At 49.8% G+C, this 24,001-nt stretch overlaps 2 protein-coding genes across 2 annotated transcripts in view; both read right to left on the bottom strand.

Annotated features, from left to right (window-relative positions):
- The window catches only part of FAM222B (family with sequence similarity 222 member B), a 97,035-nt gene that overhangs the window by 22,403 nt on the left and 50,631 nt on the right, over window positions 1–24,001 (bottom strand). The window lies entirely within an intron of this gene.
- On the bottom strand, window positions 201–13,776 carry ERAL1 (Era like 12S mitochondrial rRNA chaperone 1). Its single transcript, XM_081942812.1, has 10 exons — window positions 13,316–13,776; window positions 10,789–10,916; window positions 10,342–10,419; window positions 9,787–9,833; window positions 9,482–9,543; window positions 9,228–9,340; window positions 5,671–5,937; window positions 3,744–3,893; window positions 3,576–3,656; window positions 201–965 (listed from the first exon to the last, which is right to left on the bottom strand). Exons 1-10 carry the CDS (start codon window positions 13,650–13,652, stop codon window positions 843–845), a joined length of 1,386 nt encoding a protein of 461 aa, XP_081798938.1. The 5' UTR covers window positions 13,653–13,776; the 3' UTR covers window positions 201–842.

Raw genomic sequence — 24,001 nt, 5'->3', positions numbered from 1 at the left:
CTCCATTGTACGCCGCCCCGAGTCCTACTTGGAAAGGGAGCGGCTAATAAATCCAAATTTATTATTATTATTATTATTCCTTCCCTTGTAACTTTGGTCACTCAATGAACTGTTGCAAACCGAGGACTCCCTGTACCGCCTCTACCGGACTGTTTCCTCCGCCCCCTCCCTCCCTCCCCAGGTCAGTTGAGACCACGCACTTTCTCTGACCAGGAGCCTCCTTTTATTGCAATTCAATGCCCGTCTGATGAGCAACTGAGTCCGAACACTCTTTACTCACGCAGCAAGCAAGCGGGACCAGCCAGGAGGCAGCGGCCGGAGCCCTGGCCTTGTCTCTCTCCCCCCCACGCCTCCACGCCTCCATCTGGGTGGGAACATGTTGCCCAGAGACCACAGGGGTGTCAACCGTATGCGCCATCACCACATGCCTGCCGTTGGTGAGCTGCCATGGGGCTGAGAGCGATTCCTTTGCTGACGAAGGGCCCCTTAATGCAGGGGAGGAAGTTATTCCAGCTGCGGCCAACATCTGCCAGAGGTGGCGGAAAGGGCAGGGATTCCAGCCTCTGTGCCAGGCAGGGCAAGAGTACAACACTCACAAAAGTCAAAGGGACAAGATGGCACCAGGTTTCTCCTGCCAACCAAGGACGCAAGAGGGTGACCCTGGCTCAGACCTGCCGGCCATCTGCCCGTCGCCCTTTGGGGTCTCTGAGACGGGAAGGAGGGGGCTCCGCTTCTACCACCGAGGGCGAAGGGGCCTCAGTCAGGTTAGCGCTCTGGCAGAGCGGAGCAGCATTCCAAGAGATCCATCGGGGGGGGGGAGGGTGAGCGGGAGGCGGGAGAGCTCACTCCTTCAGCTGGACGGAGAGCTTCAGCTGCACATCGCACAGGAAGGCGTTCATCAAGTCATAGCCGGCCTCGGTGGCGATCCTGCCGACCACCTGGCCGTGGTGGCCAATCAGCATCTTCTGCAGGAGGAGCAGAGAAGAGCCTTTGAGACAGCCCCTCCCCCTTTCCCCCCCCCAACTCTCCCTCCCTCCCTCTTTCCCTCTCCTTCCTTTCACTCCTGCCTATCTGCCTCAAACCTTTCTTCTTTCCACCCTCCTCCTTTCTGTTCCTTCCTGCCTATCTGCCTGCTACCTTCCTTCCTGCCACCTTTCTCCCTCCTTCTTCCTGTCTCCTTCCGTCCTTCCATCCCGCCTGCCTCCCACCTTCTTCCTCCCTCCCTTTCTATCCCATTCCTTCCGGTTTCCTCCCTTCCTCCCTCTCTCCTCTGCTCAAGTGGCAGGTGGGCTGCACCCATCGCCCAGGGAAAAGTGAGTTTATGAAGTGAGTTTTGTTTCTTGCCACAGTTGTTAAGTGAGTCACTGCAGTTAAGTTAGTCACACAGCTGTCAAGGGCTTCCCCATGGCATTTGCTTGCCAGAAGGTCACAAAAGGGGACCACGTGACCCGCCACGACTCTGCAACCATCATAGATGTGAGTCAGTGGCCAAGCTTTTGAATTTTGATCACCTGACACTGGGGATGATGCAACGGTCACTAAGTGTGGAAAAGGGTCATAAATCACTCTTTTTCAGTGTAAGTTCAGTCGGTAAATGAGTGCCTGTGTTTATTTTTGATGCATTTTATATTATTTTTAAGATGCTTTTTGTTTGCTTTCCTCCTTTTGGAATTGCAAGTCACCCACAGTCACTGACTGAGATGGGCAGCTGTAGAAATAGAATAAATAAGAGATTGAAGGAGAAATGCGTTCTCACCCCAACCCCCAAGAGGAAAGACCTCCTGTCAGGCCCTCAGCCCTCTTTTCTTTCGGATCTCTGGCCTGCCCCACTTTCTATTATTCTATTCTGTCTTTTTCTATGGTGGGAAAATGGGAGGGGGGATTGTACGGAGTTAGATATCAGCCTGACCTCAATACCAGGAAAGATTCTGGAAAAGATAATCAAGCAACGAATTTGCGAACACCTAGAAGCAAACAAAGTAATAGCCAAAAGCCAACATGGATTTGTCAAAAACAGATCGTGCCAGACTAATCTTATTGCATTCTTTGATAATGTGACAAAATTAGTGGACCAGAGGAATGCCATCGATATAGTTTACTTGGACTTCAGTAAGGCTTTTGATAAGGTAGACCATAACCTACTACTAGATAAAGTAGAAGAATGTAAGTTAGACAGCATCCCCACCAGATGGATTGGTAACTGGCTGACCAACCGCACTCAACGTGTAGTCCTCAATGGAACTGCATCCACATGGAGGGAAGTATGCAGTGGAGTACCCCAAGGCTCTGTTTTGGGCCCAGTACTCTTCAACATCTTCATCAATGATTTGGATGAGGGAATAAATGGGGAACTCATCAAATTTGCAGATGACACCAAGCTGGCAGGAATAGCCAACACTCCAGAAGATAGGCTTAAGATACAGAAGGATCTTGACAAACTTGAACATTGGGCACTATCCAATAAAATGAAATTCAATGGTGAAAAAAGTAACATTCTACATTTAGGCAAGAAAAATGAAATGCACAGGTACAGTATAGGTGGTACCTTCCTCAATAGTAGTAACTGTTAAGAGGAATCTTGGAGTCCTAGTGGACAACCATTTAAATAGGAGCCAGCCGTGTGCAGCAGCTGCCAAAAAAGCCAACACAGTTCTAGGCTGCATCAACAGAGGGAGAGAATCAAGATCACGTGAAGTGTTAATACCGCTTTATAATGCCTTGGTAAGGCCACATTTGGAATACTGCATTCAGTTTTGGTCTCCACGATGTAAAAAAGATGTGGAGACTCTAGAAAGAGTGCAGAGAAGAGCAAGAAAGAGGATTAGGGGACTGGAGACTGAAACATACGATGAACGGTTGCAGGAACTGGGTATGTCTAGCTTAAGAGAAAGAAGGACTAGGGGAGACATGATAGCAGTGTTCCAATATCTCAGGGGTTGCCACAAAGAAGAGGGAGTCAAACTATTCTCCAAAGCACCTGAGGGTAGAACAAGAAGCAATGGGTGGAAACTAATCAAGGAGAGAAGCAACTTAGAACTGAGGAGAAATTTCCTGACAGTTAGAACAATTAATCAGTGGAACAGAAGTTGCCTCCAGAAGTTATGAATGCCCCAACACTGGAAGTCTTTAAGAAGATGCTGGATAGCCATTTGTCTGAAATGGTATAGGGTTTCCTGCCTAGGCAGGGGGCTGGACTAGAAGACCTCCAAGGTCCCTTCCAACTCTGCTACTGTATTGTGTTGTATTGTATAGATGATATGTAGCCATAACAATATTCTTTCTAGAAAGCCAAGGTCATCCTTTGTCTCTGCACCTGACCGGAACTGGCTGGGTGGAAGCTGCTCGCATGGCAGTGGGAGATTGGACCCTGGGATGGACTTGGGGGGGGGGGGGGGCAAAATCTTGAACTTTCAACTGGGTGGGGGAAACCGGGAAGCCTTCAGATTTGGGTTTTTCCCAGATGTGCCAACGTGGCTCTCTTCATCAATTGGGACTTTGAGGAATCCTTTGCCTTGGACTCTGATTTAATTCTGGATGCTTTTGGGGACCCTGACACCCCAGACATAAACACTCACCACATATCTCTCCTTCGGGACCTCCAAATTCTGCACAATCTGGAGCTCCCCACCGGGACCCTCTTCCCAGAGGGCCGTTTTCTGGAAGAGATAAAGCCCACAGGAGGTCTGTCATGGATCTGCTGGGCAAGGAGGGGGCAAAGGGGGCTCTGGGGAGCTGTAGCTCACCTGTGTCACCAGGTAGGGCACTTCGTGGGGCAGGTGTTCCAGGAGTCTCGCCCGGATGAGGTTAGCGCAGATCTCTTGCGGGGACTGGCTGGTCAGAACCTCACTGTGGTACTTCCAGGGGCCAGGCTGGGCTTGCTTGAGGAGGTATTTCTGTGGGCACAAAGGATCCTGGCTCACACCTGTGGAGTGGAGGGGGCTACCTGTACGGCATTTGCTTCCTAGCCCACCCCCCCACCCCCACCTGCACAGAGGGCTCCAGGATTCCTCTGCAGGATCCAGCATCTCTTTTCTCCTACACAGGTAGTCCTCAACTTATGGCCACAATTGAGCCCAAAATTTCTGTTGGTAGGTGAGACAGGTGCTAAGTGAGCTTTGCTCTGTTTTACAATCATTCCTGCCATGGTTGTTAAGCGAAGCACTGCAGTTTTTAGGTGTCACGTGGCACCAGGATACTGCAACTGACATAAGGATGAGTCAGTTTCCAAGCATCCACATTTTGACCACATGAACACAGTGATGCTGCTACAGTCGTAAGTATGCAAAACGGTCATAAGTCACTTTTTTCAGCGCTGTTGTTAACTTCGAATGGTCACTAAGCAAGAGGTTGTAAGTCAAGGACTACCAGTATAGATGAAGATTCTCCGTCACCCAGGGAGAGTTGTCAGCAAGGAGAGCCGCTGGGTTTCTCTTCTTTGTTTAACATGTTTTGCTGCTTCTCCAAGTAGCTTCTTCAGACGGAGCCAGGTGGCTAAGGAGACCCCAGGGAAGCCCCACCCCCACCTCCACCCCGTGGTTTCTCTGCTGCTCACCTGATCTGAATAGGGCCCTTAGGCGAGGAGGCAGGCTCAGGAAGAGTCATTCCTCCTCAATCTTTTCTCTAAGGCCAGAAACCCCCCATTCCATTCCACCCCCCCGTCCCCCGCATAGCGTGGCTGGCTGGGGAATGCTGGGAGTTGAAGTCCGCAAGCCTTAAAGTTGCCAAGGCTTGTGGATGCTCCTGGCCTAGGCATATAGAAGCCATTTGAATAAGCAGCGAAACATCTCCAATCAAAAGGAAAAGAAATCCAGGTGCCATGATTCCAGTGCCAGATTCTGGGAATTTCCCCCAACTGAAAAGAAAATCCAGTTTTAAGCTGAAATATTTTCTGCTGTTCTTCTCCCCACTTCCCCCAATTCTGTTTCATCCTGGGGAGGCTGGGGGTGAAGCATTTCAATCAAATGGCGAGGGCAGGGTGTCAAACTCAGGAGCCGTGGGCCAGGTGCCTCACAGGCCGGCCACGCCCATCCCTGGTTTAGCGAAGGGGGGGGGGAAGTCCTGATACGTCATGTGACAACGTGAGTTTGAGACCCCTGGTCTATGGAGAGGCTCCATCATCCAGGTCAGGGTTGTCCCAGAGGTTCTTTTCCAAAGGGCAACTGGAATTTTTTAGGGTTTTTGTTTTTGTTTGAAAACCTTTCACTTCTCACCTGAGAAGCTTCTTCAGGTCTTCAGAGTTCCTTCCTTCCTTCCTTCCCATCACCTTTCTTTCCTGCTTTCTTTCTTTCCTTTTTCCATCCTTCTTTCCTTCCAATTCCTATCACCTCTTTCCCTTCCTTCCTTCCTTTCTCCCTTCCTTCCTTCCTTTCTCCCTTCCTTCCTTCCTTCCAAGTTGTGGGTGTTCCAACACTGGAGCTTTTTAAGATAACCATTTAGGAGAAGCATTTCTCTGAAAGGCTCTAGGGGTTCCTGCCTCAGCAGGGGTTCCAACTAGAAGGAGCCTCTTCCCTTCTCCCCCGCTGAAGAACTGAAGAAGCTTCTTGGATGAGAAGCGAAAGCTTGTCAAGGAAAACTACAACGCTCCGTTGCCTTTTGGGAAAACCCCTTCCCCAGGGCCGTTTGGGGCTCCAGGGCTGAGCACTGGCCTCCCGCAAGTGGTCACTCACGTGCCTTCAGAGTGTCCACCTCCTCCTCCTGCAAGGCAGCCAGCATGAAGATCTCCCGGAAGCCGGGCCAGCCTTTCTGCTGCTTGGAGCCCTCCGGCGTCTCGTTCTCCTTCGCAGGAGCCAAGCCCGGCCCCTTCCCCACGGGCCCTGCAGGGGCCTTCTTGGGGGGCCTGTGCAGAGACCTGGTTCTCAGCTTCTTTCCTCCAAAGGCGCCTTCGGTCAGATCGCCCACCAGCTCCAAGAGGAGCCCCTTCTGCTTCACCAGGTCCACCTGGAAGGGAAATCAAGTCAGCTACGTTACGGAAAGACAGAAAACGGACCTTTGAAAAAGACCCAGGGATCCACCCAGCCCCCCCCCCCGGCTGTTTGTTTTCTGTTTACTGTATTTTTTGGAGTATAAGACGCACCTTCCCTCCCCCCCCAAAAAAAGAGGGTGAAAATCTGGGTATGTCTTATACACTGAATACAGCATTTTGGCCTACTGAAACCCCGCCCCTTTGCAAAAATGGATGTGCAGAGGGTTTGGGAGGCTTGCAAAGTGCTCCTGGGGGCTGGGGACGGCAGAAACAAGCAGAAAATGGGCTGCCCCCCCCAGCCCCCAGGAGCACTCTACATGCCTCCCAAAACCTCTGCATGACCCCCCCCTTTTTTTGCAAAGCTCTTTTTTGGCTCCCACCCAACCCCAGGAGCACTCTACAAGCCTCCCAAAGTTCTGCATGGCCCCTTTTTTGTGTGTGTTGTTGTTGTTGCAAAAAACGAGGTGTGCAGAGTTTGGGAGGCATGCAGAGTGCAAAAACTTTTTTTTAAAAAATTACCTCTTCCAAATGAAGGTGCATCTTATAGTCCGAAAAATATGGTATTATTTTTAATTATGACTTTTTTTTCAAATTACATTAGAATTATTTTATTATTTTATTTCTTTATTCCTTTATCTTACAGCCCCTTCACATCGCGTTTCAGTAAAACAGAAGACGGGTGAAAATACAAAACCCAGAACATTAAATCCGAACTCTTTAACGGGAAGGTTATAAAAGTGTATCTAAGCTGAAATATAATTTTTCACTTCGTTAAAAATTTATTTCCTTCTTCTGCAGTACCGGTGGTCCTCAACTTACGGCCACAATGGACCCCAAAATTTCCATTGCCTTTTTTTTTTAAAATAGTTTTTATTGAACGTTTTAATCTTTAAAAACAGAAAGAAAAACACAAGAAAAAACAAAACACAAAACATACATATAAAGTAATTCTACAGCCTTCTGTATGGGCTTTCATGTTTAGCCCTTCTGTATTGCCTTCCTATGGCTTTTACCTTGTCCAATAATATAACAATAGTAGTGCTAACACTTATATTACTATTGATTATTTATATCACCATATATTTACATTCTCTATTTTCTGTTTTAGCTTCTGTTTTCTAGCCACTTATAAATTCTATTCCATATTTTATAGACATCCAATTCTTCTCTTTCTTTTAGTTCTATTGTCATTTTCTCCATCTCTGCATATTCAAGTACTTTTATAATTATTGTTTCATCTGAGGGTGTGTTGATTTTTTTCCAGTTTTGTGCGAAAGCAATCCTGGCTGCAGTGAATATGTGTATGATTATGTACTGAAATTGTTTGTCCATTTTTTGGTCTAGTAGTCCTAATAAGAATGCTTCTGTTTGAGTTCTATTTTTCACTCCGTAATTTCTTCCAACCATTTCCTAATTTTGCACCAGTATTTCCTTGTGATGGGGCACATCCACCACCACATATGGTAGAATGTTCCAGATTTATGGCTACATCTCCAACATTTTGGGGATAAATTTGGGTACATTTTGGCCAATCTCGCTGGAGGCAAATGCCATCTTTAAAACATTTTATGGAGGTTTTCTTTGTAAGCTACTGCCATCATAAATTTATAATTTATCTTTCCCATAATTTATCCCATTTTTCTAACTCTTTATTATGGCCAAAATTTCTTCCCCAACTAATCATTGTCTCCTTTACCGTCTCTTCCTCCATTTTATATCTTAAAAGAAAATTATATAATTTGGTAATCATTTTTCCTCCCGTTCCTAATAATATTTTATCTAATTCCATTTGTTTCTCATGTATTCCGTATTGTTCCCGATCATTTTAAATCTTGTTTTAATTTGTAAATAGGGCCACCATTCCATATTTATTCCTTGTGTTCTCATTCAAATTTCGATTACTAAGTGAGACATTTGTTAAGTGAATTTAAAGCCATTTTATGACATTTCTTATCGCAGCTATGAAGGGAATCACTGCAGTTGATAAGTTAGTTAGCAACGACTTTCTCGCTTAGCGATGGAAATCTTGGGCTCAGTTGTGGTCGTAAGTCGAGAACTACTTGTACTTATCCCTAAAAGACATGCTAAAACACAATCCCGTGTCGCTGGGATACTGCAAACGGGTGTTGCCGAGGCTCTCCAACTGTGGTCATGTTCAGAGGCAACTGTCCAAACTTCAGGTGGGGATCCCATCTGTCCCCTTTTTAGCTACGTCATAACTCTGAACACTCGCTAAGCAAAATGAAGTGAGTGAAATGAGTTTGCTTCTTGTCGCACTAACACAGGAAAGAGAAATACCATCTTTTTTCTAGGAAATGAAGATTTACAACAGCTCATTTAGTGACTGTCTCGCAGTTACAACGGCACCGAAAAACTAATTTATGACTGATTTTCACACTTACGGCCACTGCAGCATCCCCATGGTCATGCAATCAAAATTGTGACGTTTGGCAATGGACCTGCACTTATGACCGTTGCAGAGTCCTTGGGTCACATGATCACATTTTTTGACCTTCTGACAAGCAGCGTCAATTTGAGAAAGCCGGATTCATTTAACAACCGTGTTACTAACCTAAGATCTGTAGGGATTCAGAAAGGTCATAAAATGAGGCAAAAGTTAATTGTCTCACTTAGCAGCCGAAATCTTGGGCTCGATTATGGTTATACGTCAAGGACTACCTGTACAGAAGACCCCACAGGCAGGGATTTTTCACACAATATAGATTTGAGAATAACTGAACAACAGAGTTGGAAGGGACCTTGGAGGTCTTCTAGACCAACCCCTTGCTCAAACAGGAGACCCTAGACCCGTGATGGCGAACCTATGGCACACGTGCCAGAGGTGGCATGCAGAGCCCTCTCTGTGGGCATGTGTGCTATTGCCAGCTGCTTTTCTGGCCTGAAAAATGGCCCCAAAACAGGCATGCACACCCCGTCCAGTTGGCCTTTGGGTTTCCGGTGCGCTGGCCGTGCACAAAGACCAGCTGGTCGGCATGGACGCAAGTTCTACTTTGGCCACTTGGTGCCGAAAAGGTTCTCCATCTCTGCCCCAGAGCATTCTGGACAAATGGCTGCCCAGCCTCTCCCTGAAAACCTCCAATGTCGGAGCAAAAGCTTTGGAGGGAAGCGGTTCCACTGGTTAATTGTTCTCACTGTCACCACTTTAGCTTGTGGAGAATGAAAGCCCCCCCCCCCCCCCCTAACCAGAGATGACCCAACGGGTGATCCCCCTCCCCAGGCCAAAGTTATAGCCCAACAGACTCACCTTGTTCAAGACGAGGAGGCTGGGAACCTGCGGGAACTGCTTCAGGCAGCGAAGCACCTGCGGGTGAAGCTGGTGGCGGGTGTGGCGGTCGGAAACATCCACCAGGACCAGCACTGGAGAAAAGGGAGGAAAGGAACGTTGGGTGAAATCCGGAGGAATTTCTGGCACACGCACCGGGCAGCCCTGCCACCTTCACCTCGTCACCGGAAGGAAACCAGGGAATGACGTCTGACGAATGCGGCCCAAATCCTCACCTAAATCTGCATTGTTCAAGCTGTTGAATGGGTCAGACAGCATGGCCTTCTCCAGGTTGTGTCTGAAATGGGAGACAGGCAAAGCTTCTGTCATAAAGTGAATCCATCTCTCTCTCCCCCCCCCCTTGTGTGCGCGCGTGGGCGCACGCACACGCACGCACGAGAGACTCCCTGTCCAGAGCAGGTGTCCAACCATGGCAACTTAAGACTTGCGGACTTCCATGGCTGGGGAATTCTGGGAGTGGAAGTCCACAAGGCTTCATGTGGCCGAGGTGGGACAATTCCTGGTCTGGACTCCTCCCTACCTTTTGCCTTTGGCAGCGGTGGTGAGGCCAGGGGTGTCCAAGATAATCTAGGGAGACAACAGGAAGTTGAGCATGTTCAAATCAGGACAGTATTTCCCTCACTTTTGGGACAATCTATCCCAAAAGTGCCTTCAGCTGTCACACTGACCAGCCTTCAGGAGGGAGGGAGAATCTGGGCAGCCAAGCTGTTCCCTGCAAATGGAAGTTTGCACTTTGGTCAGGAGAGCCGTCTTCTGGAAGGATCAGGGAGAAAAGAACGGGAAGGATCCACAATGTGATCCTTTAGATACCTGAAAAGTCTCTTTCTCAGCACCTGAAGCTGCCTCCCTTGGTAATCCACATAGTTGGAAGCTGCTACATGCAGTCCTCGACCTAAGACAGTCCCTTAAACCACAGGTAGTCCTCGACTTAAACCCATTCTTAGTGACCATTTGATGTTACCACGGCACTGAAATAGTGAGTTATGGCCGTTTTTCACAGTTATGACTGCGGCAGCATGCCCATCTTTCCATATTGAAAGAAAAACAGTTCAAACTCATTGCTATGACCACTCACCAGTTGGGTATCTTCGACTGTGAGGACACCTTGAGCGTTGCACCTTGTTGTGTGCACCTTCCTAGAGACTGGCAGGACCTGCACAAAAAAAAAAACCGAAAACCCCCCAACTCTGAACGTTTTATACAGTAAGGCCTGAAGGGTAGCATTTATGCTTTAGTCCTCAACTTACAACCAGAATTGGGAGCAGAATTTCCATCGTTACGCAAGGTGGGTTAAGTGAGTCGCGTGCAATTTTACCACCATTCTTGCCAGGGTTGTTAAGTGAATCACACCCTCGCTAACCGAATGGGGCTTCCTCCATTGATTTTGCTCGTCAGAAGTTAGCTGGGAAGGTCGCCAGGGACCGTTGTTCAGTGAGAGGAATGGTTGTCAATCACTTTGCTCAGTGCCGTTGTAACTGTGAATGGCCACTAAACGAGTGTTAACATGCTGAGAAGAATTTACCTTCCGCCCGAGCAGCTGGTTCGACAGGGTAGACTTGCCAGCGTTGGGAGCCCCAATAATGGCCACTCTCAAGACTTTGGGGTTCTCCGGCTGATCTGGGCAGTGGGACATCAAGGACTTGTGATCCCCTGCAGGAACAATGCAAAGGTTCTGGAGGGGCTTCCACGCTCTAAATATTATGCATTTCTCCTGCACCCCGACCTCCGCAGAACCCCCGGGAAGGACGTGTTTGTTTATTCTTTATGATGGTCACAAATATATGAAGGCAGCGAGCATATTCAACACATCTTCCTCCTCCTATTCCCCCCACAATTGTCAACCCGTGAGGTGGATCAGGCTGAGAGGGGGGGGGACTGGCCCAAATTCACCCATTTGGCTTTCATGCCTAATGTGGGACTAGAACTCACCATCTCCTGGTTTCTAATCCGGTGCCTTCACCAACTAGGCCAAACTGGCTCTTTTACTTATTCCATTTCCTAAGTGACCCTGGGCAATTCACAACACAATTTTATAGTCTGTGCGCGCGCACACACACATACATATGCACACACACATACGTACGTGCATATACAGACATACCCCCACACACCCAAACAAGAGTACAGAATAACAGAGTTGGAGGGGACCTTAAAGATCTTCTAGTAGTCCAACCTCCTACTCAAGCAGGAGGCTCTACACCCGTGATGGTGAAGCCCTGCAGATCCCTCTCTGTGGACACGGGAGCCATTGCCCAGCATGCGCGCCTCCCGCCAGCCAGCCGATTTTGGGGTTTACCCTGCAGACAGGAGACGGACATCCATAGCTTCCTCCTCACTTTCTGCAGCCCCTGCCTTCCCCGATCTCTGGAGATTCCCCCCCTCCCCAAGACTGTTTTGAGTTGCGAGGATTCCCCGCCCCCCCCCCAGTGCTGTTTTGGGATGTGAGGCCAAAAGGAGGGGGGATGTTGTCCGTATTATCTGCAGGGCGAGCGAGGGGAGGGGCCACGCTCACATGCACGTAGGGCGAGGGGAGGGACAGGGGTGTCACATGTGGATGTTCAGGAGTGGGGTGGGGCGTGTGGGAGGGGCATTGCACTATGGGTGTGGGCACATAAGCCCATGCTTTTGGCCCCCCGAGGAAGAAAAGGTTAGCCACCGCTGCCCTGTAGTACTTGTCACAGCCTCCCAATTCCCCAGACAGCCAGGCCAGCTGAGGCACTCTGGAAGCTGAAATCCACAAGTCTTCATGTTCCCAAGGCTGGATACGCTCATCTTCCTTCATTCCAGGCAAGTGGCTGCCCAGCCTCTTCTGAAAAACTTCCAGTGTTGGAGAATTCACAGCTTCTGGTGGCAAACAGTTCCACTGGCTAATTGGCCTCACTGTCAGGAAATTCCTCCTTAGTTCCAGGTTGCTTCTCTCCTTGATGAGTTTCCATTCGTTGCCTTCAAAGTCCTTCCCTCTGGTACTTTATAGAATAATTTGCCCCCCTCTTCTTTGGGGCAGCCCCTCAAATACTGGACTACTATTGTCATCTCCCCTCTAGTCCTAAAATTATAATATCCAGGTATTATATTAATTACATACATACTGTGTGTGTGTGTGGGTACCACCTGTGGACACACCATGGATAGCCCACAACTCGTTAGATGTCAAGGTCCTCTTTGAAAATGAGGACCTACATACCTACATATATATAATTATATATGTATAATTATTCTCAATGAAAAAGGGGCAGTTTTATTTTTGCTCTACCACATGTCACTTCTGATCAAACCCGGGACACCGTTTCTTACACAAATGCAACCAATAACTGCACACGTATTCCTACAGCTGCCCCACAGGGTGGCTTCCCCTGTGGGGTTCGGTCTGTCATTCACAAAGCAACATGCATTCCCCGCCACCCCTTGAAGCCATCGGGACTATCAGAATTACAGGTAGCCCTCGACATACGACCACAATGGAGCACCATAGTTTATGCTGCTAAGCAGGACGGATGTGAAGTGAATTTGGTCTCACTTTTTATGACCTTTCTTGCCACAGTTGTTAAGTGAATCCCTGCAGTTCCTAAGTCAGGAACACGGTTGTTAAGTGAATCTGGCTTTGCTTGCCTGAAGGCCGCAAAAGGGGATCACGTGGATCCTGTGACCGTCATAAATACGAACCAATTGGCAAGTGTCCCAGTTTTGATCACGTGACCATGGGGACGCTGCAACCGTCATAACTATGAGTCAGTTGCCAAGTGCCTGAATGTAAACACATGACCACAGGGAGGCCACAACGGTCATAAGTGTGAAACAGGGTCCTGAGTCAGTTTTTTCAGTGCAGTTGTAACGTTGAATGGTCACTAAATGAACGGCTGTAAGTCGAGGACTGCCTGCAATCATTCTTTCCTAGATTAAAGGTTTTCTGGGACTTTCAAACGGTCACTAAAAGAACGGATGTAAGTCGAGGACTGCCTGCAGAAGGAACCCCTCCTTCCGGGACCAAGAGGGGAAGAGAAGCCTGCCTCAGGGATCCCCCATGGACCCCCTCCAGGGTCGAGGCCTACCGTGAAAGGCGCAGGCGGCCGGGGCGGCCGGGCCCCCCAGAGACGGCTCCCCCGCTTCTCCCAGGGCAATCCCGGCCAGGTGATCCAGCGCGGACTCGCGGACCTGCGGGCGGGGCGGGGCAGCCCAGAAGGGCTCCATGGGGCCGCCGGTCCCCGGAGGGCCAGGGCGCCCGCAAGTCCGGCCTGCCTCCTGCTTCTTCACACTCAGTAGCCGCGAGTTCCGCAGGCTCAGGGCCCGGGAAAAGGCCGGCTCCAGGCGAGGGGAGGCGGCCGGGAGGAGCCGGGCCCGACGAGCGGCCAAGCCCAAGGCCCACCAGCCCAGCGCCACCGTCGCCATGGTGATCCTCAAGAAGCGCCCTCGCTCGCCTGCGCCGCCATCTTGGCTCTCGGGGCGCGAAAAGCCTTATGGGAAGCGGAAGGAACCGATCACAGAGACGAGCGGCGTGTAGAGCGACGCGGGTTGCCGCGCAGAGGGGTCGTGGGCGGAGCCTAGTAGGCTGCGGGGCTGCGGGGCTTTCTGCTTTGTGCGCTTCCATTTCATAGCCCCGCCCCCGAGCACGCGCAGAACGCCTGCTGGAGTTGGGAGCACGTGTGCTGGGACCTGTGTCACGTGGTGGGGGAGAAGACCTGAGACAAAGTTCCTTTGAGCATACGCAGAGTGCGTTCCAGACTCGTTTGATCTTTTTGGAGCTGGGGGGGGGGTCTATTTTGTTTGCTTAGGGCAAATTCTTCAAATTCTCTCTGCAGCACTCCCCCCCCGCTGCCCTTCAGTTCCTCTGAGCATATACAGAGTGCCTTTGCATTTGGGGCCCTTTGACCTCTATGGAGCTGGGCGGGTCTGTTTTGTTTGCTTGATGCAAGAGCTTCAAAGGCTTCAGCGGTCTTTGGGCCCCTCCCCGGGCCTTCAGTTCCTCTGAGCATATACAGAGTGCCTTTGTGCTCACTCCCATGGAGCTTGGCGGGTCTCTTTTGTTCCCTTAGTTCAAGGGCTTTGCGTGGTCTCCATTGCTCTCCATTTCCTCTGAGCATGCACAAAGTATCTTTTGAGTCCCACTCTGTTTGATTTCCACGGGGTGGGGGGCGCGGGGGGGGGTCTGCCCTGACTATTTTCTTAGTGCAAGTGTTCCAAGGGCTTAACCATTCTCTGGAGCCCCCCCCCCCATCCCGCTTTCCAGTTCCTCTTGTTAAGAAACAGTACGAATTCACACATGGAACTACCCGAGACAGTGATTTGAAAGCAGCAAAGAATTTGATTGATGTATTTGCGCAAAGACAGGTGCACAGAAGGAAGCCTCCACCCGCTTTTCACTCCCCTGCACAGGTTCCCTCCCTCCCCCCTCCCGTTCAGCGGAACATCCTATTCAAAACACCCGCCTGATAGGCTCCATGCTTCTGCTGCACCCTTCACCACCACCTGCTTTGTCCTCACGGAGGCTCGGTTCTTACTTCCCTTCTTCCTTCTGCTTGCGGTTTCAACTGGCACTCAGGCTGGCTGGTCTCATGTTTCCCGGCTGGCTATTAGCTCTGGGCTCCTGCGTAACATCGAAACAGTTGGCAGCGGTTCCATTTCACATACCAAGCATCTCCTTTTTGGAAACAACAGCAACTTCCCTTTTCCTACAAGCAATCTTTATTCTTCTTGTTGGCTCAGTTCCAAGTGGGGAGGAAGACTCTGGAAACAAGATGGAGGCTGATTGGAAAGAGAGTTTACAGGTTTGAGGTCCTGGTGCAGCTGAGCACATGGAGTGGAGAGAGAGGGGGGGGGGCATTTATACCTTCTCTTGGGCCTGGTCCTTGAGCTTCCTGTTCCTGTGCAAGAACATGTACTCTACTAGCTGGATACCCACGACAAAACTATGCGATCGAGCTATGCAGGAGGAATTTGGTTCACAATCCATTGGCTCAGCGATTGCCAGTGATTGAAACACATACGGCAGTGATGGAGAACCTTGTGTGGAACCGTTGGGGCTGGAAAAGCTGAACCTCTGGGTTCTACTGCGCATGCACGCCTGACGATCAGCCGCCCGATGCCCATGCACAGGCTGGTTTTCGGCACAGACATGCACAAGAAGGGATCGCGCTCCGGAAAAGCCAAATTTCCCGGTTTTGGCGTACATGCACACCCAACAATCAGCTGTCCGGCACACACGCACAAACCAGTTTTCGGCACTGCTGCTTGCGCGAAGGACAGCTGATTGTCAAGCGCACATGCGCACCAGAAACCCAGAAGACAAACAGGCAAGGCTGCGCATGCCGAGTGACATGGCTCCGTGTGTCACTTTGGTACACATGCCATAGGTTCGCCATCACGGACATAAGGGAATATCGCTCCTGCTGTTGCAGAAATGAGACCAGACCGGCTCTTTGTCGAAGGGAAAGGTTTATGGCGCAAGGTTCAGCAGCGATAGCTCAAGCAGAATCTGAACCCCGAAGGGCAGTTTGATACAGAGTTTTATCCTTTATCAGGCAGGATATTGACACATTTTTCCCGTGTCACGTATGCCTTGTACACATTAACCCTCGTGACAGGATATCTGGATTGCCTTATGAGGATAGAATAATACCAATTTCCTAGCTAGACCTAGTCAGGTAGATAAGGTATTTAATCCCCTGTGGAATGGATAAGGCTCGGAGCATTCTTGTCCAGCTTAATTTTACATTTTAAGTTAACCCTTTACTTTATTTCCTCCCGTTGAAACTCTTCTGACTTTTCCAGAGGAGTTTCACAATCACCCATGCTTGTTAGTTGTTCATATTCCCACATTCCCATTACCTGGGCTACTGCTTCCCTTTTTGCTAATAACGACAGGCTGTTAGATATGGTTTGCACAAAAATGCGGAGGACACACGGAAGAATAACGCAGCCAGCGGCAATTAGACCTATAAGGGCAACTATGGCTTGCAAACTGGGTAATTTAGGGAACCTCCCACCAAAGATCTCTTTGAAATTAAATCCACTCCATTTCTGATCAGCATTATGGGTAAGTTGTCTCATTTGCGTAGTTTAATAACTTTCCCTGTTTCATCAATCTGTAAGCAACAGTTAGAGAGGTTAAACTTTCCACACACGCCTCCCATCCTGCACAAGGTAACCATGTTGTATGTCTGGCTGTAATCCAGGTGGTGTCAGTTTTACACGTATACTTATGGTTGTGTTTGTATGCATCCTTCCCGGAGTCGGACCCACATCCCACTCTACCTGTTTTGCCTGGTTCGTCTATGGCAGCGATGGCGAACCTTTTTTGGCTCGCGTGCCACTGGTGGGGGGAGCGCAGGGTGGTCGTGTGCAGGCGTGCCGCACCCATAATGCAACGCGCGACTCCCCCATTTTTACATGCTTTTTTCGCCCTCCCCAGGCTCCAGACGCTTTATGGGAGCCTGGGGAGGGTGAAAAGAGCCTCCCCCGCCCCCCTCGGAGGCTTCAGGGACCGTCCGGAGGCTTCCCTGAAGCCTTCGGAACCCTTAAAACCACCCTCCGAGCAAACCGGAAGTGACCATAGTCTTTACAGCTGTCTTCTGGGGATAGAAGAGAGTCCTTTGGTCTTTCTTGTCCATTTTAGGGTTCTTTCTTTCATGTCTGCTGGATGGCTAAGTTTTTTTTCCTCATGTCAGGTTTTATCAGGATGCAATCACCAGCAGCCAATTCAAGAGTTATGGTTTGAGCTAGCAGTCCTTTGTTTCTGAGGTAAAAAAAGGAGAGGCAAGAATACAGTTCTTTACAGACATATCTTTAGTCTCATGTCATGGAATCTCACCCATTCTGTCCAAGTGTGGAAATCCAAACATTATTTCAGGAGGCAGACGATGTAAATTTCATGGAACATGACATTCCCACTGCCTCTATGATTGAAACACTTTTGCAGTAAGTAAATTTCCAAAAGGGACAACAACTTCTGTTGCAAACAAACAAACAAACAAACAAACAAACAAAATATCATAGGGTAGAGCACCTTGACTCATAAGCATTTAAAAATGCACTCAGGCGTAAAAGAGGGAGGGAAGAAGAACAGTTTCAAAAAACAATTGCAATAAAAAAGAGGTACTTTGAGTCAACACTCCAAAATATCAGATTCCATTCAGATGGAAGCAAATTCTCATTAAGTATGTTAAAACATTGACAAATGTAAGCAAAATATCTCAAAATCATTTCTTTTTATAGGTTTAATTAAACATTTAAACCTCAAAAATTTCCAGAAGAAAAAAAAATCAAAATTGTATTCAGAGCAGAGAAGGAACTGTAACTGCATAACTTTTATATGCAGATGAAAAGATCACAACAGTGAAAGGTAAAGGTGTAGGAGCAGGTCACCCATTTACTCCAAATTTCTCAAGAGAGAGGAAAAAAAAAGTGGTTAAAGTGAGCAGAAAACTGCAGCCTCCTTTAATGACCCAACAGGAAGGAGGGAAAGAAGCAGGAGTGGGTTCCTGCCAGTTCTAACCTCTTGTATAGAAGAGGTTCCACAAATCTACAGTGCCGTTTAGAACCGGTTCCAGCTCCCTCACCCTGCCCGTCCGCACATCATCAAGATGAAGAGCGAGAGGAGGAATTCTGGGAGTTGAAGTCCACAAGTCTTAAAGCTGTCAAGTTTGAACACCCCTGGGGTTTTTGTATCCTAGAGAGTTAGGGGTGCAAGGGTCTTGTAACTTGACAGCTTTAAGACTTGCGTGCTTCAAATGCCAGAGTTTCTGAGCCAACATTTTGGTTGCTAAGCAAGAGTGTTGTTAAGGGAGTTTCACCACATTTTACAAGTTGGCCACTCCCACCTGGTCACATGGCCACAAAGCAGGCCACACCTACAGGAGAGGTTCTAAAAAAATTTGAAACCCACCACTGGAAAGAAGGTGGGGGGATGCCCAGAGGCATTCACAGGTATCACTGGGGGCATTTCATACACACCCTCATGGTAAAAATGAACAGACACTCACCCCTATCCTCATCCAAATACGAACAGGATTCTGCCTCTTACCCCCCCCTACTGACTTTGTTACCATCTGCAGCACCTTAACCCCACTGGATTCTTATATCAATTTACCTGAGGTCAGACCTGCTCTGCCTGCGGGAGGCCCCTCTCTCGCAGGCATGGCCCTTGGCTCTTTCAAGGGCCCGCCTCGATGACGGGTTTGTCAACCCCGAGAGGTGCAGGAAACGGAAGCTAAGGGTTTTTTTAATTAAATGCTTTGTATCTTTTTTAGGGGGTTCCAGGGTGGGGGGGAGGGTCCATCAGACCGGGAGGGAAGCCAGTGCCAGGCAAACAGGTGAGTCCAGGAAGGAAGGGAACGAGGTGGGGGGGGGGGAAGAAAAGGTCATTTCAACGGAGGGTTGTTTTATTACAACGGTCGTGGGGAGAGGGGGATGCGAGGACAGGAGAAGATCCCAAGGTCGGTTGGGAGACCGTGGCTGCTGGTTACACCCGGTCGTTTGTACCAACCCCCGCAGTCTGGATGGTCAGGAGCTACAGAGCCAGGGCCTGCGGCTGATGCTTTGCAATGCAAGGTCTGTGATTAACAAGGCCCCCCTCATCAATGAGTTGATCTCAGAGGGGGAGCTAGACCTTGCAGGGATAACGGAGACCTGGTTGGGCCACGAGGGCGGTTTGCCCCTCGTGGAAATGTGCCCACCGGGTTTCCGGGCATTTCATCAGCCCCGGGCCCTGGGTAACAGTGGTGGGGTGGCGGTAGTTATTCGGGAATGTTTGGAGCCGAGGGAGTTCACTGTTCCTCAGATACCCGGGTGTGAGTCCCTTGGTGTGAAATGGGGCCCAGGGAGGCAGTGGGGCTTGCTGATTGTATACTTGGCTCCTCGCTATGCATCAGCAGCCCTGCCCGAGCTCCTCGAGCTGATCTCGGAAACGGCAGTTGAGACCCCCAAGCTTCTGGTTATGGGGGATTTCAACTTGCCGTCGACGGGAGAGGCTTCTGAGGTGGCTCGGGAGTTCATGGCTTCCATGACGGCCATGGACCTGACCCAATTAGTTCAGGGCCCCACTCACGAAGGTGGTCACACACTGGACCTTATTTTCGTATCTGAGCAGTGGACGAGTGATCTGGGAATGGGGGATTTAGTCATCACGCCCCTGTCATGGTCTGATCACTCATCTCTCTGGCTGAACTTCCCTGGCGCTACCTCCCACCGCGAGGAGGCGGAACCAGACTGTCTAAGCTGGTACCGCCCCAGGCACCTGATGGAACCGGATAGATTCCAGACGGAGCTTGGGCCAATACCTATAGCCCTGACCTGCTCCCGGTCGGAGGACCTAGCGGCCGCCTGGAATAGGGCGGCGGCTGGGGCCTTGGACCGGGTTGCGCCTTTGCGACGTCTCCTGCGGCAGCGACCCACCCGGGCTCCTTGGTTTACCGAGGAGCTGAGGGTGATGAAACGCCACAGGAGACGTCTAGAGAGAAGGTGGAGGTCCTCACGCTCCGAATCTGATCGAGCACAGGTAAGAGCCTACTTGCGGACTTACCTTGTGGCATTAAGGGCGGCCAAACGTAGACATTGTGCCGCCCTTATTGCGTCCGCCGATAACCGCCCTGCCGCCCTGTTTCGGGTGACCCGCTCCCTCCTATCACAGAGGATGCGGGGGGCACCCCTGCAGGGAAGAGCAGAGGAGTTTGGGGAATATCTGCAGGACAAAGTCGCTCAGATCCGGAGCTGATGGGCCCCCTTCAGTGGACCGGACGAGCCGTCAACAGCGAGTCTTGTGAGACCACTCTGGGAGGAGTTTGACTCTGTTGCCCCAGAGGATTTGGACAGGTTACGTGGACGGCTGCGACCCACCACATGTTCAATGGACCCGTGTCCCTCCTGGCTGGTACTGGCATCCTGGGAGACGACACGAGGCTGGCTTCTGGGCCTGGTGAACGCTTCGTTGGGTGAGAGATCCTTGCCAACCGCCTTGAAAGAGGCGGTGGTGAGGCCCCTGCTCAAGAAGCCTTCACTGGACCCAACGGAACTAGCTAATTACCGTCCAGTCTCCAACCTTCCCTTTTTGGCGAAGGTTGTTGAGAATGTGGTGGCGCAGCAATTTCCGCGACACCTCGACGAATCCGAATATCTAGACTCACACCAGTCCGGTTTCCGACCCGGGCACAGCACGGAGACAGCCTTGGTCGCGTTGGTTGATGATCTCTGGAGGGCCAGAGATAGAGGTTGTTCCTCTATCCTGGTCCTATTAGACCTCTCAGCGGCTTTTGATACCATCGACCATGGTATCCTATTGCGCCGGCTGGGGGGGATGGGAGTCGGAGGCACCGTTCTACGGTGGTTCGGCTCCTACCTCTCTGACCGGACGCAATGTGTGTTGACAGGGGGGCAGAGGTCGACCCTGAGGCCACTCTCTTGTGGGGTGCCGCAAGGGTCGGTCCTCTCGCCCCTCCTGTTCAACGCATATGTGAAGCCGCTGGGGGAGATCATCCGTGGTTTTGGGGTTGAATACCATCTGTACGCTGATGATACGCAGCTGTACATCTCAACCCCAAACCACCCCAACGAGGCTGTCGAAGTGATGTCCCGGTGTTTGGAAGCCGTCGGGGTCTGGATGGGGGACAACAGACTCAAACTCAACCCCTCCAAGACTGAGTGGCTGTGGCTACTGGCACCCCGGTTCAGCCAGCTAACTCCATCGCTGGCCATAGGGGGTGAACAACTCCCCCCTGTGGAGCGGGCGCGCAATTTGGGCGTCCTCCTAGATGCCCGGCTGTCTATGGATGACCATGTGGCAGCCGTGGCAAGGGGGGCGTTCCACCAGGTTCACCTGGTGCGTCAATTGCGCCCCCTACTGGACCGGGATGCCCTACGCACGGTCACTCATGCGCTGGTGACGTCTTGCCTGGACTACTGCAATGCCCTCTACATGGGGCTTCCCTTGGGACGCATCTGAAGACTACAGCTAGTCCAGAACGCAGCCGCGCGGGTGATTATGGGGAGCTCAAGATACTCCCACGTGACACCTCTCCTGCGCGAGCTGCACTGGCTGCCTGTGGTTTTTCGGGTGCGTTTCAAGGTATTGATTACCATCTTTAAAGCGCTCCATGGCACAGGACCCAGTTACCTGCGGGATCGCATTCTTCCGCACACATCCCTACGACCAATCCGCAGGGAGGGACTCCTACTGGTGCCGTCCACTAGGCAGTGCCAGCGGGCGACGCCTAGGGGTAGGACCTTCTCTGTGATGGGCCCAACCCTCTGGAATGACCTCCCCCCCGACATTAGAACTACCACTGACTTCCGTTCCTTCCGTCAAAAATTAAAGACTCACCTGTTTCGATTAGCTGGCCTGGCACATTTTTAGTTTTTACCTCCCGGTGGATATATTTTAATGGGTAATTTTGGGTAATATTTTAACTCTTGGGTTATCGAGCTTTTAATGTACTATATTTATTATTCTATATACATTCTTGCAACCTCCTCCACCTACGTATTTAATTATTTAATTGTTTTATGTATGTATTTTATAACGCATTTTAGTGACTGTACACCGCCCCGAGTCCCTTTCGGGAGAGGGGGCGGTCTATAAATACGAATAATAAATAAATAAATAAATACTCTCCCCGCCTTTCCTGCTTCCCTCCAAAGAATGACCCAGAAGGAAGAGGGGGGGGGGAAATTCACGCAGGCAATCACGGGTCTCTGGATCCCTTCACTTATCACTCCCTGGGGCATCGGGGACACATACTCACATTCATACTGCAATCAGATCTTCATGCTTGCTCATGCCAACCAATCATTATAAGTATTTCAGGAAGCTTTTTTTCACAAGCCACCAAGCTTCATTTTCTTTTTTTAGAGGATCTCACCCTCCCTTCAGGTTTCGAAAAGATAACACACATGCATACACACACATACCATTAAACAACCTTGCAACTTACTGTTTCTTTATATGAAAGGGAATCAAAGTACATTCATACCAACTTTTACCATCAACATACTCACATTTGCACTGCAATCAGACTGCTTGTGTAGATTAATTTCACATACAAAAATCCCATTTCATTCTTTCTTCATGCAAAGCAGTTATTACAATTATTTCAGGGAGCTGTACATAAGCCAATGAGCTCCATTTTCTATTATTAGGGGACCTCAACTTCCCTCCAGGTCTGGAAATGATTACACACACAGACATACTTGCACAAATACTGGTGGCCTCATGAGTAGGAGTTCCCGGGCTCATTGTGTGTATTTTTTTAAAAAAATACTAAATAGCCTGGATTGCATACTAGCTAAACTCAATTTGGCCTCACTAAAATAAGAGTTAGGGCAGGTTCAAGAACCATCCCTTGAAATGGGCAGCCTGTAGCTTTTTAAAAGGCAAAACCATAGCTGTGAAGAATTTTGGGATTTCTGCTTGCTTTAAACCTGTCTGGGAGCTCACAGAAAGTGATATCTGATACTAATTGGCATGGAAAATTGGATATTGTAAATTTCTTTCCAGAAATTGTGCCCTGGTTGCTAGACCTTCTCTGGGAGCCACTGAAGGGATCCTTCTGCTGTCTCTCTCAATGCCTTTCCATCAGAAAAATTAAGTCTCCCTGATCTGACCAATTTTAATCTTTTGTCAAGAACATGTGCGTTCCACTCACGTTTTGAAAAAAAAAAGGAGGGATTGTGGTAAGTTATCACCCAGCCCTCTCCCAGGAAAATGAAATATCCTAGGAAATATTGAAATGGCAGAATATTATATTTCCCTGGATGTGAAAAGGAAGAAGAGGATAACTCCCTGCGGCTTCCTGCCCCCACCCACTTTGTCAATGGGCCATTAAGAAGGCCAAGCCAGTCCCTTGACATATTAAAGAGTTCTCCCCTTCAGCTCCAGGGGGATGGGATTAAGGCATGATAATATTGGCCCTTTACCCAACTCCCCACATGGCATCTGAGAACTCAACCAAACCTGGATTCAAAACGCAGCCTAGAGAGTTGCACCCGCATGACCCCATGGGAATCTGACAACCAATCAGAATACAAGGTCAAGATCAAAGGCCAGAGAGGGCATAAAACCAAGGACTCAACATCTCAGCCCTTCCTTCTCTTTTTCTCCACCAACATTGAAGCATGTGATCACCTTTTCAGTTCAGGACTCAAACCACGTGGTCCTGTCCACCATTAAAACCATCTTTCCAAGCAGCCTCCACGTCTCCAGTGTCTTTTTCCCCACTTGGAGACGAACCCAGAAGGACATTTCTTTCAACAATGCGTGAGTGGTATTTTGCTCATATGTATATAGATTGGCTGCTGTCAGACTCCCATGGGACTATGCAGGGGTCATGGCTGAGGAACTCTGGGAATTGAAGTCCACAAGTCTTAAAGTTGCCAAGGTTGGAGACCCCTGCTCTAGAAGTCTGGGCCTGCCATCAGCCCCCACCCAACAGAAGGGACCCAGGGCATTTGGGAGGAACCAGGCTGCTCTGGGACCCCCTACCAAGTGGCATACAATTGCCCCCTCCTCTCATTATAAGCACAGCCAAAGTGCCCCAAAGAAACCCACTGAGACCTCCCTGTGGGGGGGGTCCCTCCTGCCTTCCCAGAACACCTGCCTGGCAGGGAACCCCAAATCTTCCCCCCCCCCAGCAGAGGAGGCTGAGTAGGACCCCGATCCCCCTCCCGTCTCCTGGATAAAATCCCAATAAAACTTTTAAAAACTTTATTCATTAAAAGTCTCGGCGTCTCCATTGGAATTCTTCTTTGGTCTC

The sequence above is a fragment of the Natrix helvetica genome (genome assembly GCF_964273705.1).
Source record: "Natrix helvetica genome assembly, chromosome: 2".
In the NCBI taxonomy this organism is placed as follows: domain Eukaryota; kingdom Metazoa; phylum Chordata; class Lepidosauria; order Squamata; family Natricidae; genus Natrix; species Natrix helvetica.
Note: the sequence above shows the minus strand (reverse complement) of the source record. Positions and strands in the feature narration are given on the sequence as shown.

Excerpts from the sequence above, each read along its gene's own strand:
- ERAL1 (XM_081942812.1), bottom strand. The coding sequence starts at position 13,652 with ATGGCGACGGTGGCGCTGGGCTGGTGGGCCTTGGGCTTGGCCGCTCGT. Across the intron at positions 9,341-9,481 it reads CTTGAACAATGCAGATTTAG|TGCTGGTCCTGGTGGATGTT; the intron begins GTGAGGATTTGG and ends CCTTTTCTCCAG. Across the intron at positions 966-3,575 it reads TCCCGAAGGAGAGATATGTG|AAGATGCTGATTGGCCACCA; the intron begins GTGAGTGTTTAT and ends CTCCTCCTGCAG.